Below are 20,900 nucleotides of genomic sequence, written 5' to 3'. Positions count from 1 at the left end.
GAGGTCTTTCAAGTAGTCAAAAACCGCAGCGTTAAACCACCATCAAAAAGGTTTGCGAGGGATTGATCCTGTCAGACTCATCTGACCAGCTTCTATGAGGAGATAAGTTCCAGATTGGACATGGGAAACACAGTAGATGTTGACTATATGGACTTTTCAAAGGCGTGTGATATGGGGCCACATAATAGGTTGGTATATAAAATTAGTGTAAATGGACTAGCAGAAAATATGTGTAACTGAGTGAACAACTGTGATAGGAAACAGAGTGTGGTTATCAAAAGAAGAGACTCCGGTTGGATCACAGTTAGCAGTGGGGTACCAAAGGGTGAGTACTGGGCCCTCTTCTTTAACATATTTATTAGTTACCTTGTAGGGGCATAGAGAGTAGACATTCAATATGTGCAGATTATTATTATTTATTATTAATTTGATTCCATGGTTCTGTACATCAAAAGGAGTTACATACAAAATAGAGAGATAAATTACAATGAACAAACTAATAGTGACAGACAGGTACAGAGGGTAGAGGAGCCGGCCCTTGCAGGCTATCAGACAATACTAAACTCTGCAGGGTAAAAATACAATAGTAAATTCCCTAAAATCCAGACATTTAAGCTGAACTGTCTAGATCGCATATAGTGCTCATCACAAACTATTTTCTTTGCACATCTCTTACTAGTCTAATTTTACATTCATAAACACTAAACAAATACAGTGACTTTTTGCAGATGTTGGATTTTGGGATGCACACCTACCCGACACATCTTATCACGTCATATTAGAGTTGAGTTTTGTTAAAAAAAAATTAAAAATAGCTAGATATTTTACCAAACGTCTGTGTTTCCACACCTACAGTAGTTTAATAGTTCAACCTGACAACCGTACACCATACTTATACTGCGCTGCTGTCATATTTCGCTTTCCATACATGCCTAACATCTATTATTATATCTCTATTGGTAAGGGTTGAATTGATGAGGTTGAAAAGATTATTAAAACTTAGTTATTACATTGTACAAAATATATGGAAAAGAATAAGTGTCAATGGCAATCGACGGGGTCTTATAAAAGAAAAAACACCCCATACAACGGCTAAGAATGTGGGAGCTACAATTAGTCTTCTTTGCTAGATACTTTGCCAAATTCTACCTACAGAAGATGTAACTGCTAGTTGTGCATTACGGCTAGTAAATATGAGTTTGTCTTTAGCTCCTGCTGCTCTCTTGTCCCCCTTCTCTCCTTTCCTGCTTTCTTGTCCTCCTGCTCTCCAGTCCTCCTGCTCTTTTGTCCTTCTGCTCTCTTGTCCTTCTGCTCTCTTGTCCTCCTGCTCTCTTGTCCTCCTGCTCTTTTGTCCTTCATTTCTCTTGTCCTCCTGCTCTCCTGTCCTCCTGGTCTTTTGTCCTTCTACTCTCTTGCCCTCCTGTTTTCTTGTCCTCCTGCTCTTTTGTCCTTCGGTTCTCTTGTCCTCCTGCTGTCCTGTTCTCCTGGTCTTTTGTCCTTCTGCTCTCTTGTCCTCCTGCTTTCTTGTCCTCCTGCTCTCCTGTCCTCCTGCTCTTTTGTCCTTCAGCTCTCTTGTCCTCCTGCTCTCCTGTCCTCTTGGTCTTTTGTTCTTCTGCTCTCTTGTCCTCCCGCTTTCTTGTCCTCCTGCTCTCCTGTCCTCCTGCTCTTTTGTCCTTCAGTTCTCTTGTCCTCCTGCTCTCCTGTCCTCCTGGTCTTTTGTCCTTCTGCTCTCTTGTCCTCCTGCTCTTTTGTCCTTCTGCTCTCTTAACCTCCTGCTCTTTTGTCCTCCTTCTCCCCTGTCCTCTCTTCATCGGCCATCCTATTCTGGACCCTCGTTTATTTTATTTTACATCATGAGTATCAAACGAGGGACTAGAGAAGTAGGGTGTCACCCCTACATTTCTGTTTTCCACTTTTGTTAGTGGCACATGATAATTGGCACAACCACCACTCATGAAAAGTACATCATGACCTGCACATTTTTCACGCATCTTCTCCTCATAATGGCTCCTAATTCACATCAGAAGTCCATATTCTGGTAATACTTTTTATAATTCCCCTTGCTATCCATGTTTCATTAGGAGTTTCCACATTTCCTCACAGATCAGGTTTGTCTTCAACCCATAGACAAACGGGTTGAGCATGGGTGGAACCAACAGGTAGATGTCAGAGAAGATAATGTGGATATAAGGAGGAATCTTCTTGCCAAATCGATGTGATAAGAATGAGAATATGGCCATGCTGTAGAAGCTTAGAAACACACAGACGTGAGGAGTGCAGGTGTGAAATGCCTTCAGACGAGCGTCTTTAGATGGAAGAAGAAAAACAGCATTGAAAATCATGACATATGACAAGAAAATGAAAAGCAAATCACCACCAATGATAATGAAGGCTGATAAAAGGCCAAATATGCTATTCAACCGGATGTTGGTGGCGGCGAGCTTCACCACTGCCATGTGCTCACAATATGAATGTGCACTTACGTTGGTCTTGAATGCAGGAAACTTCTTGATCAAAATAGGACAAGGACCAACCATAATAACTGCCCTGACCAGAAGTGCGAAGACCAGCCAGAATATCACACTGCTGGTTATTATGGCGCGGTACCTGAGAGGCTTATATATGGCAATGTAGCGGTCAAAAGCCATGGACAACACCAACCCAGATTGAATGCTAGCGAAGGCATGGGTGAAGAACATCTGGAGAAGACATCCATTAAAGCTGATGACTCTATCATTGAACCAGAATATGGACAAGATTTTGGGAGCAATGCTGGTGCAAAGGAGACTGTCATTAAATGCCAACATGGAGAGGAATATAAACATCGGCTGCTGGAGTTTCGGAGACATATGGATAATAGCTATCACCAGAAGGTTTCCGAGCAAAGCCAATATATAGATGATACAGAAAGGGATCGAGATCCAGAAATGCTTATGTTCTAATCCTGGTACACCAACCAGCAGGAAGTCAATGGGATAGAAGGTAGAATTCCACATTGTCTCCTGCAGGAAGCGAGCTCAAGACATCACTTTTTGCTCTGTTGTTCTTCATAAGTCATGGGTGGCCCTAGCAATTAGAGAAATAAAATGGAGAAGTAGAAATCATTACCTGGGCTGTAATCACTGACTGTTACTTCTCTAGAACCTAGGTTCTTACGCAAACCTTGTAGCCAAGTGGAAATCTTGTGAAATCAATGGTCTTTCATTAGACTCAATGTACTAGACCTGCTCCCATATGATATGGATACCTTAGCTGCTCAAAGTATGTTGTATTCTGTCTGTGACTGCAATGATGCACACATCATCCATGACATGAACAAATAATTACTCTGCCAGCTCCAATCTAACGATTCACAGCATGCCTGGAGCCTTTTCAGGTTAATACTATCTGTGGATGGAGCCTTTGGCATCAAGGCAAAGAGCAAGTTCCACAATCTTGAAACTATATAAGTAAAAGGTCAATTTCAAAATCATTTTTCTATGTGGTACCACTTCATAGGTGGTCCCAGAATCTCCATCAGTGGAGAAATCAACAGTTCACCAATTTATCTGCAGATGATGGGAATGATCCCACTAATCATTCAGCTGCAATGTTGGCTGTAAATGAGCGGGAGTTGTAGAGTTTTCATGGGGAAATGCTCAATTTCTTCCTGTTGAAGTTACTTGGCGGCAATCACCTATTTTTTTCTGATAAATTACCAACCACTTAGGAAGCAAGAGTGAAACAATGTTTAGATTTCTCACCTTATGAAATGAGTAGAGATGAGCGACTTTGCCTTTTTTAGGGTCGAGTCGGGTTTCATGAAACCCGACTTTCTCAAAAGTCGAGTCGAACAAAATCGTCCGACTATAGGGAAAAGTCGGGAAACACGAAACCCAATGCAAGTCAATGGGGAGAAAAGTCGGCAGTGAGTGGAGGACAGGAAACACACCTGGCATGAATTTTAATCCTAGAGGCGGCGAAATCTCTCTCTCTCTTCTCTCTCTCCCTTTTCTCCCTCTCCCTCTCTCTTTCCCACTCACACTCCCACTCCAGCTACACTCCCGCTACGCTACACTTCTCTCATTGGCTGAAAAAAGTCAGGTGCAAGCATTCGGCGAAACCCAACTTTGACGCTTGGGTCGCCGACCGCATGGCCAACTTCACTCTGTGGTCGGGTTTCGTTTCATTAAACCCGAATTTGGCGAAAGTCAGCGACTTTTGAATCTGACCGACCCGTTTCGCTCAACTCTAGTAATGAGCTCACACTTCATCCATTGATTAATAGAAGATGAAATCCCCGGTAAAAGATGACTACACAGACAAGAAGCCAAGAAAACCCGGCACATCTTTAAAATAAAATCATCATTTTTATTCATCTTCAATCCCATAACTAAAAAAGATGAATCTAGAACAGTGAGACTATCAGAGACGATGGTCCCCCATAACTGTATCTTCTCTCCATTGAGGCACCTAAGTGCCTCAAAGCCAGCAATGTCGGGGCTTCAGCTGTTGGGTGTCCATTAATATGATGTGTAGTGTATATCAGTGTAAACAGGTTATAAATGTGAGATTAGTGGGAGTTTCACAGCTAATTTCTCACCACCACTGAGGAAGAGGTGCCCAGTTTCTAGAATAAAGAAGAAAACTAGGAGGACAAAGGAGCATAAAAATACCAAAAATTTATTAGCATCAATATATAACAACGTGTTTTAAGTATTGAAAAAGTACATACAAGAATTGACATAGATACACAAGGAAAAGGAGAAAAATAGAGGTAAATATCCAGGCCGCAGAGTTCATAAAAATACGATGAGTGTTTAGGCGTATACAAACCCCATGCAGTAAATACAGTTGTGGCCAAAAGTATTGACACCCCTGCAATTTTGTCAGATAATACTCAGTTTCTTCCTGAAAATGATTGCAAACACAAATTCTTTGGTATTATTATCTTCATTTAATTTGTCTTAAATGAAAAAACACAAAAAGAATTGTCCTAAAGCCAAATTGGATATAATTCCGCACCAGACATAAAAAAGAGGGTGGACAAAAGTATTGGCACTGTTCGAAAAATCATGTGAAGCTTCTCTAATTTGTGTAATTAGCAGCACCTGTAACTTACCTGTGGCACCGAACAGGTGTTGGCAATAACTAAATCACACTTGCAGCCAGTTGACATGGATTAAAGTTGACTCAACCTCTGTCCTGTGTCCTTGTGTGCACCACATTGAGCATGGAGAAAAGAAAGAAGACCAAAGAACTGTCTGAGGACTTGAGAAACCAAATTGTGAGGAAGCATGAGCAATCTCAAGGCTACAAGTCCATCTCCAAAGACCTGAATGTTCCTGTGTCTACCGTGTGCAGTGTCATCAAGAAGTGTAAAGCCCATGGCACTGTGGCTAACCTCCCTAGATGTGGATGGAAATTAAAAATTGACAAGAGATTTCAACGCAAGATTATGCGGATGTTGGATAAAGAACCTCGACTAACATCCAAACAAGTTCAAGCTGCCCTGCAGTCCGAGGGTACAACAGTGTCAACCCGTACTATCCATCAGCGTCTGAATGAAAAGGGACCGTATGGTAGGAGATCCAGGAAGACCCCACTTCTTACCCCGAGACATAAAAAAGCCAGGCTGGAGTTTGCCAAAACTTACCTGAAAAAGCCTAAAACGTTTTGGAAGAATGTTCTCTTGTCAGATGAGACAAAAGTAGAGCTTTTTGGGCAAAGGCATCAACATAGAGTTTACAGGAGAAAAAAAGAGGCATTCAAAGAAAAGAACACGGTCCCTACAGTCAAACATGGCAGAGGTTCCCTGATGTTTTGGGGTTGCTTTACTGCCTCTGGCACTGGACTGCTTGACCGTGTGCATGGCATTATGAAGTCTGAAGACTACCAACATATTTTGCAGCATGATGTAGGGCCCAGTGTGAGAAAGCTGGGTCTCCCTCAGAGGTCATGGGTCTTCCAGCAGGACAATGACCCAAAACACACTTCAAAAAGCACTAGAAAATGGTTTGAGAGAAAGCACTGGAGACTTCTAAGCTGGCCAGCAATTAGTCCAGACCTGAATCCCATAGAACACCTGTGGAGAGATCTAAAAATGGCAGTTTGGAGAAGGCACCCTTCTAATATCAGGGACCTGGAGTAGTTTGCCAAAGAAGAATGGTCTAAAATTCCAGCAGAGCATTGTAAGAAACTCACTGATGGTTACCGGAAGCGGTTGGTCGCAGTTATTTTGGCTAAAGGTTGTGCAACCAAGTATTAGGCTGAGGGTGCCAATACTTTTGTCTGGCCCATTTTTGGAGTTTTGTGTGAAATGATCAATGTTTTGCTTTTTGCTTCATTCTCTTTTGTGTTTTTTCATATAAGACAAATTAAATGAAGATAATAATACCAAAGAATTTGTGTTTGCAATCATTTTCAGGAAGAAACTGAATATTATCTGACAGAATTGCAGGGGTGTCAATACTTTTGGCCCCAACTGTATAAGTGTAAAATACTAATGACCCTACAAAGAGGAAGGGGAGAGGGATTATGTATACAATCTCACAATTGGGGGCCAAAATAGCCACTATACAAGCATCAGTACTGTCCCCAGAATACGAACCATAAGACAGAAACCCCATAAATATTTCACCCTCAGATACCTTTAGCTGCAGGACACAGAGCCAGTGAGGTCCACCATGTGTGACTATCTGGTCAAGGGTGATCTCCTGGCTGTATACTCCAGATGAAGGGACCGCATCATCCGTTCTGGATCCAGCTTCTCTCCTCCTTGCACGGCCCAGATGATGCGCCCTTCCTCATTAACAGAAGAGACGTGTTAGTCTGAGGATTGCCAATATCTTCAGTGTAACATAGTGACCCCAACAAAGCATGCACATAAACTGAAATAATAGGAGCACCCCTATTGCTGGAGGAGTGAGGGTTCAGTTTATCGAGGTGATAGGGCTTCTTTACTGGAGCTATGGAGCAGTCACTTCAGGATTCAATCACGATACTGAAGGGTCACTCTCCACCATCCAGCTCTACAACCAGTATATAGTATATACCTAGCGTGTGGTTATGTGCTGTCTATTACAGATACAGCAGCTCTGTAGACAGCTCAGGTCTCCTGCTCATCATGTCCAGGTCTGCAGCACAGATAAGTGACATACAGTGGGGCAAAAAAGTATTTAGTCAGTCAGTAATAGTGCAAGTTCCACCACTTAAAAAGATGAGAGGCGTCTGTAATTTACATCATAGGTAGACCTCAACTATGGGAGACAAACTGAGAAAAAAAAATCCAGAAAATCACATTGTCTGTTTTTTTTTTCATTTTATTTGCATATTATGGTGGAAAATAAGTATTTGGTCAGAAACAAGCAATCAAGATTTCTGGCTCTCACAGACCTGTAACTTCTTCTTTAAGAGTCTCCTCTTTCCTCCACTCATTACCTGTAGTAATGGCACCTGTTTAAACTTGTTATCAGTATAAAAAGACACCTGTGCACACCCTCAAACAGTCTGACTCCAAACTCCACTATGGTGAAGACCAAAGAGCTGTCAAAGGACACCAGAAACAAAATTGTAGCCCTGCACCAGGCTGGGAAGACTGAATCTGCAATAGCCAACCAGCTTGGAGTGAAGAAATCAACTGTGGGAGCAATAATTAGAAAATGGAAGACATACAAGACCACTGATAATCTCCCTCGATCTGGTGCTCCACGCAAAATCCCACCCCGTGGGGTCAGAATGATCACAAGAACGGTGAGCAAAAATCCCAGAACCACGCGGGGGGACCTAGTGAATGAACTGCAGAGAGCTGGGACCAATGTAACAAGGCCTACCATAAGTAACACACTACGCCACCATGGACTCAGATCCTGCAGTGCCAGAAGTGTCCCACTGCTTAAGCCTGTACATGTCCGGGCCCGTCTGAAGTTTGCTAGAGAGCATTTGGATGATCCAGAGGAGTTTTGGGAGAATGTCCTATGGTCTGATGAAACCAAACTGGAACTGTTTGGTAGAAACACAACTTGTCGTGTTTGGAGGAAAAAGAATACTGAGTTGCATCCATCAAACACCATACCTACTGTCAAGCATGGTGGTGGAAACATCATGCTTTGGGGCTGTTTCTCTGCAAAGGGGCCAGGACGACTGATCCGGGTACATGAAAGAATGAATGGGGCCATGTATCGTGAGATTTTGAGTGCAAACCTCCTTCCATCAGCAAGGGCATTGCAGATGAAACGTGGCTGGGTCTTTCAACATGACAATGATCCAAAGCACACCGCCAGGGCAACGAAGGAGTGGCTTCGTAAGAAGCATTTCAAGGTCCTGGAGTGGCCTAGCCAGTATCCAGATCTCAACCCTATAGAAAACCTTTGGAGGGAGTTGAAAGTCCGTGTTGCCAAGCGAAAAGCCAAAAACATCACTGCTCTAGAGGAGATCTGCATGGAGGAATGGGCCAACATACCAACAACAGTGTGTGGCAACCTTGTGAAGACTTACAGAAAACGTTTGACCTCTGTCATTGCCAACAAAGGATATATCACAAAGTATTGAGATGAAATTTTGTTTCTGACCAAATACTTATTTTCCACCATAATATGCAAATAAAATGAAAAAAAAACCAGACAATGTGATTTTCTGGATTTTTTTTTTCTCAGTTTGTCTCCCATAGTTGAGGTCTACCTATGATGTAAATTACAGACGCCTCTCATCTTTTTAAGTGGTGGAACTTGCACTATTGCTGACTGACTAAATACTTTTTTGCCCCACAGTATATAGCAACGGTCTCATAATATGGGGCAGAGGACAATTCGGGCCCTGTGTCCTCCAGGATGTTGGTAAAACCACAACTAATTGACGGAGCAGAAAAGTCTCCTAGTCCCACTGCTGACGGGTCAGGATGCAGAAGGTTCATGTTCCTGAGGTCACAAAGTCAGGACATTTATATATGTTCAGAGAAGGGACCTGAGGACAACATACAAGACCTCACAATCCAGGAACCATGGCTCCATGCTGTGGTCAGCTCGTACCCTGAGACCCACAACATTAGCCCTGACACATGATATCTGGGTTTACAGGACGGTTGTATGAGGAAACATCCGTGGACTTAATCGGGAATTGCTATCAGAGGTTCACAAGGCGACCCACCCTCACTTCTGATATGGTGACCTGGTCCCTGCACCTGAGCTCCACACTCCCACCTTCTTCTGTGACAGACTCACCTGGTCTCTGTGCAGATCTGTTGTCCTGTCTGACTGTGAGACTTTATAACGGGCAAGGATCTGAGATACGTCCCAACAGGATTCTCTGCAGGGCTCGGTGCACAAAACCTTCCCGTACTCCACGGAGCAGAGGACAAGAACGTGGAGACCACTGATGATTATTAGAATATCTGCTCCTGGGGAAGACTGTAAGGGTGTGTGCACACGGTGCGGATTCTGCTGCGTGTCCGCAGCAGATTTGGGTGCGTTGTACAGTACCATTGTTTTCAATGGTAAACTGGAAAACACAGTGCACATGCTGCCGATTTTCCCGCGCGGTTTTGCTGCGGTTTACAATCCACAGCATGTCAATTCTTTTGTGCAGAAACGCTCCAGTTTCACACCTTATCATTATGAGTTGTAAAACCGCAGGGCAAAACCGCAGGCAAATCCGCAGATACTAAAAAATCCGCAGAGCCAAAAAACTCTGTGTGCACATACCCTTATAGAGGTCTCTGTCTCTGTAGGAAAAGAGACAAAAGTGGATTTTTCTCAGATCAGCAGATCAGGGACAGGACGGGGTTTTGAGTGGGACCAGATAGGATAAAACAGGCACTCCATTTGCAGATGAGTTTTGTTCTGTTTTCCCCTCATCAGTGCAAAGCAGGTCTCTGACACGTTTAAAGGGGAACGTCTCTCCTTGCGGAGAGCACAATCCGGCATTAGGAGACTTATCAGCCATGTAATGCTCTGAGAAATTAAATATGCAAATGTCCTCCTCAGAGAGGAAGAGAACAGGAACTCTAGCGCCACCTATTGGAAGTAGCAATCCTAAAAGTCTATATCGACCCTTTAACGAGCCTGGTCACAAGTCATGATACTAAGGGTGTGATTCCACGGTCAGGAAATGCTGTGTGTTTGACGTTGTGTACAGCCGCAGCAAACACGCAGCGTCCGGATGTTACAGCATAGTGGAGGGGATTTCATGACATCCCGTCTCCACTATGCTTTAAAAGACGCAGGCAGCAGACCCGCATAAACGGACATGCTGCGCATCTATCCAGACTGCAACATGTCTGTTCACGGTGCGGTGATGCTCCGTCACCGCAACGTAAATTTCCCATAGACAATCATTAGATGCGGTAAAACCGCATCTAATGATTGAGTCACATGCGTAGTAACTGCGTGATCGCAGCTTACTATACATGTCTACTAATTTACATAGAGTTTTACCTGCCCCCCGGCCGGAAGTCCGCGTCCACTGCAGTTCACACGATAACTTAGCTTATCACAAGAACTGCCATTCACGTGACCGGGGGTTATCTCCGGTCACACTAGGCTAGTTCTCATGGTCAGCTGACCGCGAGAGCTAGAATGTAGGTGATCGCCGGAGATCTCCGGTGGTCATCTACAAGCTCTGCTTTATCCGGATGTCATGCGTCCAGATGTAGCAGAGCTGGACTTGTCGTGGGACACTCGAATAATGGACTACGTCGGACAGGGAGTTTTTGTGTTGGTTTATTTTTTTATTTTTTTCAGGAGATCGAGGGATTCGGGGATTAGGAGTATAATAAAATGGCAAAGCTGTGTGGTGTTTTATTTCATTAAAGTACTTTTTTCTGGTTGTGTCTTTTTTAACCCTTTCATACTATAGGATTAATAATGGATCGGTGTCTTATTGACGCCTCTCCGTTATTAACCGGGCTTAATGTCACCTTACAATCAAAGGTGACATTAACCCCTTATTATCCCATATGACACCGCTACACGGCAGTGGGAAGAGAGAGCCTAAGCACCGGAATTGGCAGAAATTACAGATGCGCCATTTCTGGGGCGGCTGCGGGCTGGTGTTTGTACCAGGGGGGGCAATATCCATGGCCCCTTCCTAGGCTATGACTATCAGCCGGCAGCTGTCTGCGTAGCCTTTCTGGCTATTAATTATAGGGGGGCCCCCCACATCATTTTTTTCGGGGGCTCCCTATTTTAAGAACTAGTTAAGGCTATGCACACAGCTGTGGGCTGATATTCTTAGCCTGGGAAGATCCATCTGTATTACCCGTTCCCAGGCTATAAACACTGGCGCCCAGTCGCCAGCTTTCCCACTCTGGACTTGAAAATTACACACAATTTTTTTTTCCATTTTTTTGCGTTTAAGGCCGGGGTCACACTTGTGAGAAACTCGCACGAGTTTCGCACCTCAATACCCGGCACTGCCGTTGGCAATCGGGAGCGGAGCGTGAGGCTCCATGTATTTCTATGCAGCTGAATGCTCCGGTCCGAGTGCCGGCGGCAGTGCCGGGTATTGAGGTGCGAGACTCGTGCGAGTTTCTTGTAAAAGTGTGATCCCGGCCTAACACAGATTTTTTTTCTATCTAGATAGATCTATGTATAGATATATCTATCCCATATCTATCTACCTATTATCATCTATCTGTCTATCTGTGTGTGTAATGTGGGTTGGACAAATGTTAAAGAGGAGGTTGGACAGAAATGACATCACAAATCTTTTTTTTTGTTAAATAACATATCTTTATTTAGCATACAAAAAAAATGCATATGGGACGCCCTCACACCCAGGGCTGTGGAGTACTCGGTACCGGGCCCGATGAGCTTCAATGGGAGATGTCACGGCAGCTGAGACCCGGCCCGTGGCCCTGGGCGCCCATTGTAAAAGGGGTTGTTTCAGTGTGCTTATGCTGATGAAAGTTTATAAGTGATTCGTGTCGCTACCTGTGGTGTTCGGCAATGGAGGTGTAAGCCGACGCTGCAGACAGATCCTCTGGGACAGATGGTGTGGTGCAGCAGTGATGGTATAGCCCTCCACAGGCAGGGCTGTAGTCCCAGGGCAGAGTAGGTGATGTGACATGTAGATGGTGTAGTGTCAGGCACAAGGGATGCAGCAGTGCTGGGCAGGTTGGCGCAGGAATAAGTGGAGGACACCAGGGCATGTAGTTCCAAAGCTTTACTCACAGTCTGTTGTGGTATAGGTGCCCGCATCTGTGCCGTGTCCTCCGGGTCAGGGACTCAGTCAACCTCCAGGCCAGATGGAATACTCCTTTCCAACACTCCGCCAACATATGTGCCTTTTCTGAACGTCTCCTCTTATAACGCCTTTAAGTTAAGTACTCCTAGTACTGAGTTACACTGGAGTTCCTCCTGTCCGATGTTCTTATGAACTCTACTTGTACGGCAGACAGCTGTAGCCTGCTTCGGCGACTTCTTGCTACTAAGTCCCGGCTCACGATCCAGTTACTGTTGTGCCCCCAAGTCTTGTGTGGGAATAAAGTGGTCACTACTTCTATTCCTCCGGTGTCTGCTGCAGGAACATTAGTATCCATACAACCTCTGGGACCGGGCCCCGGACTTGCGCTTGGAACTTCTAGGAAGGGTTCTCTTCTAACCCACGTCCTCTGTTTCCTTTTACTCCTCACGTTCTGTACTAATCTTTCTTTCTATGGAGAATCAGCCTTTCAGTCTATGTTGCTCTCTCTCTCTCTCTCCCTTTCCTGTGCCAGCAGACCCAGGTCACTGGGATCTGCTGCAGAACTTCCATCCATCTCTCCCTCTCTCCAGGGATCTTCTTCTCTCCAACTCTCGAACCAACTGACTTCTCATCCTAAACTCTTCCCGCTCCTTGTAATGTCATCTAACTCCACCCACCTCCAAGCACATTTTGTGTTTCAAGCAGGGGTCACCAATGGGTGCTTTGCTATACTCCAAACAGGGAGCCGCCAAAGGTGCTTTGCTACACTACTTTGTGGTGTGGGGTGCAGGTGTTGGAGCGTGGTCAGGAGTCTCCACCTTACCCTGATGGCGGGATACCACACCTCAGGAGGAGGTGCAGTACCTCTATGGCTACTGAGCCGCAGGGGTGCCACATACCCCCCCGTTAAACACAGCACGTCCGCGGGCTGCAAGGCAAACACAGTTGACAATACAGGAACATACAAATTTTTATATTGCATAATAAACATATATTATACTAAACTTCCCAATGTGGGAGGCACTGTTTCTTGAACGTTGCAAACAATTTAACTGTCTATCTATATTGAAAGTTATGCTACCTAATTTAAAGTGCTATCGAAGCAAATTCACTATCAGAACACATTTTCTAGCAACACATTTCTTTTCTGTTATCTGTTACACTTTCTACTTCCTTAATGAGTGACAACCATCAACACCTGGTTCGTCACCTGCATACTGTTTTTCAGTTCTCAAATCTTTATTCACGTAGTGTAAAACATTCTCTAAATTTCTTTCTCAATCGAACCCTTTAAAATCTGTCATTAATACTGTTACTACACATTATCACTTTCTAGTTTCTTGTTCAAAAATACTAAGCATTATTAATAAGTGCAAAGAGTAGACATTGGATCATCATGTCTGGAAATGTCCTTATAACGAGGTAGTCCTTTTTCCAAGGTGAGGTTCCTATGTAAAACAAAGAGAAAGCACCTAAAGAGGTGCAAACTATGTACATTATTAGTTCCGGATCACTCAGCGTCCATGATCTCCACAGTTCAAATGTAATAGAAGAACGCTGCCAATAAAACTGGGCAACAACGGGATCAACAAATAAACATCATAATCAAAAATAGAAAAAAAAATAGAAAAGCTGGAAACTTGCTAATACCCTCCTGGGCAACAAAAGTTAGTTCAAATCAACATTAGGGCTAGTTATCCCCTCCTGGGTTTCTGGAAGCTGGTTGCTTGGGCTGCTTCCAGGGGAGATGCTCTGGGTGTCCTCATCCTAATCGCAGATACTCTGCTTCCCAAAGGGTGAGATTAGGACCGGTCGGGGTAATTGACAGGTCAACGGAGATGTCGACTGCCGGTGGCGTATCAGCGCTTGCCGGAGGTACCTCTGCTGCTTGTTCCTCCAGTTCCATCGGGACCTCAGCGAGCGGCATCGCGGCCTGCGGTCGTCGGCAGGGGGCAATCAGACCATTCCTTGTCACTGACGCCATTCCTAGCACTAGGGTCATGCCAGGCGCGGTAATCATACCTTGCGCTTCCCGACACGGAGGCTCCGGTCCCGGCGTAGGTACAGGGCAGCAAACAGCGATGGTCGCTACTCCCGGAGTCGCTTGTGGAGCGGGTTGCAGCTGGATCCGAGCAGGGGTAGGGTTGGTTTCTACCAAGGCCATTGGTAGGGGCCTGCGCGGTCGCGCCAGGTCCGGACGGGAACGCAGCCCCTGTCCTCTATTCTGTTCCAGGACCCTCATATATCTCCTCCAGGCAGGCCTCATCAAGTGGCAGTATCTGCTTTGAGGTGGTGACGGGCACTGCAGAGGGTGTCACGGCGGTCGTATGCTCCACGAGGGCGGCTTGGGGGCGAGTTGCCTTTCTTCCCCACATTCTTCTGGCCTCTTCCCTCCTTCCATCATGGCATTCTGGTGTTCTTCTTCCCGCCTTGGCTCTTTTCCCGCCACTGGCTTCCGCTCCTCCTTCTGGGGGCGGCGTCTTCTTCCAACTCCTCCATACCAAGCCAGTATACGAACCCCCGGGGGTTAGGCCATGTTGCTGTCGTATAGAAGTTCAGACAAGGGAGGCCCAGGACAGTTTGCGGTCTTTTCTTAGGACCACCCAGGCTGTCACTCCCTTCTTCACTGCGCCAGCGGCCATTTTTAACATTCATCTCACAGTCTATCAAATTAGGTCTTCTGCACATTTCCAACAGTTTTAAGTCCAACAGATCTCAGGCACACAGAACCCGATGGCATCGGGTCTCGTCATCCTGTTCGTGACGCCAAAAATGGGTCGCCCTCACACCCAGGGCTGTGGGGTACTCAGTACCGGGCCCGATGAGCTTCAATGGGAGATGTCATGGCAGCTGTGACCCGGCCCGTGGCCCTGGGCGCCATTGTAAAAGGGGTTGCTTCAGTGTGCTTATGCTGATGAAAGTTTATAAGTGATTCGTGACGCTACCTGTGGTGTTCGGCAATGGAGATGTAAGCCGACGCTGCAAACAGATCCTCTGGGACAGATGGTGTGGTGCAGCAGTGATGGTATAGCCCTCCACAGGCAGGGCTATAGTCCCAGGGCAGAGTAGGTGATGTGACACGTAGATGGTGTAGTGTCAGGCGCAAGGGATGCAGCAGTGCTGGGCAGGTTGGCGCAGGAATAAGAGGACACCAGGGCATGTAGTTCCAAAGCTTTACTCACAGTCTGTTATACAAACAGGTGCCTGCCTCCATGCCGTGTCCTCCGGGTCAGGGACTCAGTCAACCTCCAGGCCAGATGGAATACTCCTTTCCAACACTCCGCCAACATGTGCCTTTCTGAACGTCTCTTCTTATAGCGCCTTTAAATGAAGTACTCCTAGTGCTGAGTTACACTGGAGTTCCTCCTGTCTGATGTTCTTATGAACTCTACTTGTACGGCAGACAGATGTAGCCTGCATCGGGGACTACTTGCTACTAAGGCCCGGCTCACTATCCAGTTGCTGTTGTGCCCCCAAGTCTTGTGTGGGAATAAAGTGGTCACTCACTACTTCTATTCCTCCGGTGTCTGCTGCAGGACCATTAGTATCCATACAACCTCGGGGACCGGGCCCCGGCCTTGCGCTTGGAACTTCTAGGAAGGGTTCTCTTCTAACCCACGTCCTCTGTTCCCTTTTACTCCTCACGTTCCGTACTAATCTTTCTTTCTATGGAGAATCAGGCTTTCAGTCTATGTTGTTCTCTCTCTTCCTTTCCCATGCCAGCAGACCCAGGTCACTGGGATCTGCTGCAGCACTTCCATCCATCTATCCCTCTCTCCAGGGATCTTCTTCTCTCCAACTCTCGAACCAACTGACTTCTCATCCTAAACTCTTCCCGCTCCTTGTAATGTCATCTAACTCCACCCACCTCCCAGCACGTTTCGTGTTCCAAGCAGGGAGCCACCAATGGGTGCTTTGCTACACTACTTTGTGGTGTGGGGTGCAGGTGTTGGAGCGTGGTCTGGAGTCTCCACCTTACCTGGATGGTGGGATACCACACCTCAGGAGGAGGTGCAGTACCTCAGTGGCAACTGAGCCTCAGGGGCGCCACACATACAATCCGCATGTAAAAACGCATCAAAAACGCAGGTGACCTGCAAGTGACCCCAGGTGCAGATTTGGTGCAGATTTCACCTGCGTCAAATCCTGAGCAAATCCTGATGCAATCCTGACCGTGGAAGCATAAGTCACCAGTATCCTCTCTGTAAGACAAGTGCGGGGGGGAGGGGAGCCGAATAAGATGAACTCCAGACAGCCTGACCCTCAGCTTCCACAGTAAACCACAGGCATCTCGGACTTTTCCTCTGCCGCTCTGTAGCCACAATCTAACCCTGATTGGGAAAACCTGAGGGCAGCCACAATCCGCCACTATCTGCAGCTATCAAAACGTTGTACCTACCCCAAATTGGTAATAAAAGTGTCAACTCATCCCACAAAAAATCCGTCCTCACCAGGCTGCATCAACTGAAAAATGAATTTATTCCGGGTCTTCGAAAATGACAACACAGTCAACAAAATTTTTTTTTACAAATTTCAGATTTTCTTACCACTAAAATAATAAATAAAACCAGACATATTTGGTACCGCTATAATTGTACTGATGAGCAGAATCATATTGTGAGGTCATTTTCATCATACAACGTATGCCATAATAAAAAATCCTAAAAAAGAATTTCTGAATTGTGGTTTTTTTTCGGAATTTAACTGCACTTGCAATTTTTTCTTGTTTTCCCGGTCATTACGTGGAAAAATGCATGGTGTGATAGATAAGTACAACTCATCCTGCAAAAATACTAATATGTCTATGTGGATATAAAAATAGAAAAGTTATGGCTCTAGTTAAAATGAGAGAAAAAAAACAAAAATTCAGACACAGAAATTATCCGCATCAGGAAAGGGTTAAAGTTGACTGCCGAGGGAAACAAGGATCCTGTAATGACCAAATGGTGCAGTTTAATGTGACCCAATCGTCTGCTGCACAAAGGGGTTTACAGTGTAATCTCTGCATCTTCGGGGTGAACCTGCAGTCATGTGCTTGTAATGTCCAATATGTCGGCAGATCATCTAAACCGCCAGGAAAAGGATGAACAAGTGCAGCTCTGACATGAGGAGCGCCGAATGGCGGCACAGGTTGTATGAACTTTTTTTTTTTTCGTATTTTTGGTTACACTTTTCTGGGAGATCTCTTGTACGTTCTATATGATTTATTTGTATATTTGCGTTTATTTGTTTCATTCGTCTATCGTGTGTTGGAGTTGGAGCGTCGCACCAGTCCTGTCCATTATAAAATGCTATTCTGCGTTTTCCTCTTTTGCAAGTGAAACAACTCCGAAACGCATTGTTAGTAAGGTCTTCCCTTCTTTATCTCCTGATCACCTCTTCTCCGGACTCGGCGGCGCCCAATAATGCTGCATTTTCTCGTTGCCTTTCTCATCCAGCAGCCACGTCCCCTTTACCTTCCAAGCTTCTTGCCGTGTTGCGCTTGCAATTTGCACCATCAGACCACGTGAGCGGCCACAACGAGTCTCCAGTTCTTACTTACTGGCCACCCATTTCACACATGGAGCGCCTCTGCTTCTCTTTCCAATCCTACTGAATTGGCCCCATTATGTGTAATGTATAAGCATGTGTGGATGGTATAAATCTGTGTGTGTGGATACACAGTGGGGAAAATTTGACACACTGACGATTTTTCCCACCTACAAAGAATGGAGAGATCTGTAATTTTTATCATAGGTACAATTCACTTGTGAGAGGCAGAATCTAAAATAAAAACCAGAAAATCACATTGTAGGATTTTTACGTAATTAAGTTGCACTTTATTGCAAGTATTTGATCACCGACCAACCAGCAAGAATTCTGCCTCTCACAGACCTGATAGTTTTCTGTAAGAAGCCTCCTACTCTGCACTCATCTCCTGTATTAATTGCGTCTGTTTGAACTCATTACCTGTATAAAACACACCTGTCCACGAATTCAATCACACTCCAACCTCTCCATCATGGCCAAGACCAAAAAGTTGTCTAAGGGCACCAGGAAAAAATTGTAGCCCTGCATAAGGATGGGATGGACTACAGAATGATAGGCAAGCAGCTTGGTGAGAAGGCAACAACTGTTGGCACAATTGTTAGAAATTGGAAGAAACACAAGATGACTGTCAATCTTCCTCAGTCTGAGGTTCTATGTATGATTTCCCCTCATGGGGTAAGGATGATTCTAAGAAAGGTCAGGAATCAGCCCAGAACTACACGGGAGGACCGGATCAATGACCTGAAGAGAGCTGGGACGGCAGTCTCAAACATTACCATTAGTAACACAGTACACCGTCATGGATTAATATACTGCAGGGTGCGCAAGGTCCCCTGGCTCACACCACCACATGTCCAGGCCTGTTTGAAGATCACCAGTGACCATCTGGATGATCTGATGAGGCATGGGAGAAGGTCATGTGGTCAGATGAGATCAAAATAGAGCTTTTTGGTTTCAACTCCACTCACCGTGTTTGCAGAAGGAAGAAGAAGGAGGAAGAGTACAACCCCAAGACGACCGTCCCAACCGTAAAACATGGTGGGGAAAACATCATACTTAGGGGGTGCTTTTCTGCAAAGGTGACATGATGACTGCACCATGTTGAAGGGAGGATGGATGGGGTCATGTATCACAAGATTTTGGACAACAATCTCCTTTCCTCAGTAAGAGCATTGAAGATGGGTCATGGCTGGGTCTTCTAGCATGATAATGACCCGAAACACACAGCCAGGGCAACTAAGGGGTGGACCTGACTCCAATGGGAATTTTTGGAGGAGCTGAAACTCAATGTTGTCCAGCGACAACCCCAAATCCTGAAAGATCATACAGATCTTCAGGAGGAGGGGGCCAAAATCCCTGCTGCAGTGTGTGCAAACCTGGTCAAGAACTACAGGAAACATCTGACCTCTGTAACTGCAAACAAAGGTTTCTGGACCAAATATTAATTTCTGTTTTTCTATTGTATCAAATACTTATTTCATGCAACAAAATGCAAATTAATTATGTAAAAAAATCTAAAATGTGATTTTCTGGTTTTCATTTTTTCTCTCACACGTGAAATGTACCGACGATAAAAATCACAGACCTCTCCATTCTTTCTAGGTGAGAAAACTTGCATATCAAATCATTATTTTCCAATCGCACAGACAATACAATGGTTGAAGAACAGACCTGGAAACTAGGTCATGTTTAGGGCAAAATGGCAACTTTTGTTCTAGACCCAATGAGAAAAGCAAAGGTTTCATCATGCACTGAATAGAACAATGTTTTATGAGATGATTGCTCTGGTCACCAATGGTTCTTCTACATTTCCAATTCTCAGAAATAGAATTTGATTGTTACCTGAAAAATCCATAATTTGATGTACTACAGACGGTGTCCTATCTCTAGCAAACACCACACAGCGGCATCTGGTGTCCATCAGGAGCTGTGTAGAAGTCTGTAGAGGCCGGAGGTGGGCGAATCTGACGAAATTCGAGTCACTGGCTTGCTCCCTCCCTTCAGCTCCAGTCTTCTCTTCCATCTTTGGCGCAATGTGTCGCACATCACAACGTCGCCTGAGATCTGGTCACCACAGGAGACTCCGAAGAGTGAAGATGGGAGAGAAGACTGGAGCAGAAGAGAGGAAGAGGGCCAGGCAGGCGCTGCCACACCTGGATGGGTCAGAGGGGTGGTGAACAGAAAGGGTTTTCTATTTTTCTTTACTTCTAGGCCCTAAAAAAAGACATCAAGCACTGGAACATTTTGCTTGATTAAAGCAACTCAATTTGCAAAACATTCTGATTCCATCAAATCCTAATTCTTTTGTTAAATTTGAAGCAAATTTAATTTTCCTAAATTGGGATTCGTTCATTTCTACTAGAGGCACAAAAGAAAAGAAACTTTATTTAAAACCTGTTAAATTTAGTGATTTTTCTTGTACAGAAAAAGTCATAGTTTCAACAGTTTTTCGCATATAAAGTAATGGACAGCAGACCGATCGCTTCCGAGTTCTGTTTTGCATTGGAGATATTTACATGAGACGCAGATCACAATCAGGCACGTCTCTGTGATTTTGTGCAGACCTCCCAATCCACGAGAATACACGGACGTGTGGAGAGCACCGTGGGCTGTAATCGTGAAAAACTGATGGCTGAATGAGCCTCTGCACATGAAAGTGAAGAAAGCTGAGATTTATCCAGTTTTTGGCCTTTTTAGAAAATTTGCAGAAAAAAAAAAACAAAGTGAATAACTATAAGGCCATGTTCACACATCTGGGTGATTCCTGTACAGGACAAACCAGTACTGGTGAGATCCGTGTTCGTGTGTATGTATGTGACATCCGTGTGCAGTCCGTGTGTCTGTGTCTGCTACCCGTGTGTCAGTGTGCTACATTTATGTGTCCGTGTGACATGTACCACTGCCTGGAAAGTAGCTGTACAGTTCGCACTGATCCCAGGCGCCGGCTTCTGAAGGCAATTATTCTGTCCTGCTCTCCCTGAGATCAGCACGACCCAGGAGACAATCAGGGGAGTTGTATTCTGCACCCGCTGTGTCCCTCCTGTGTAAAATAAAGAATTAAATTTAAAAAGAAAATCATAACCGGCAGAGGGATATATCAAAATCCCTGACCCCTTGCCAAGCTATTAATATCAACCCACAGCTATCTGTTTAGCCTTTGCTGGTTTGAATTTATGGGGGGTCCCTATGTCATTTTTTTTCTAGGTTCTCCC

The 20,900-nt window shown here is 45.0% G+C and overlaps 1 protein-coding gene across 1 annotated transcript; it reads right to left on the bottom strand.

Annotated features, from left to right (window-relative positions):
* Nucleotides 1-2,063: 2,063 nt before the first annotated feature.
* Nucleotides 2,064-2,996, bottom strand: LOC141072474 (olfactory receptor 52A1-like). The gene has a single exon (XM_073559749.1). The coding sequence runs from the start codon at nt 2,994-2,996 to the stop codon at nt 2,064-2,066; it is 933 nt and encodes a 310-aa protein (XP_073415850.1).
* Nucleotides 2,997-20,900: the final 17,904 nt, after the last annotated feature.

The sequence above is a fragment of the Dendrobates tinctorius genome, unplaced genomic scaffold, assembly GCF_039654945.1.
Source record: "Dendrobates tinctorius isolate UK_male_01 unplaced genomic scaffold, ASM3965494v1 ptg000273l, whole genome shotgun sequence".
NCBI classification, from domain to species: Eukaryota; Metazoa; Chordata; class Amphibia; order Anura; family Dendrobatidae; genus Dendrobates; species Dendrobates tinctorius.
This window is presented reverse-complemented; position numbering and strand designations above follow the sequence as displayed.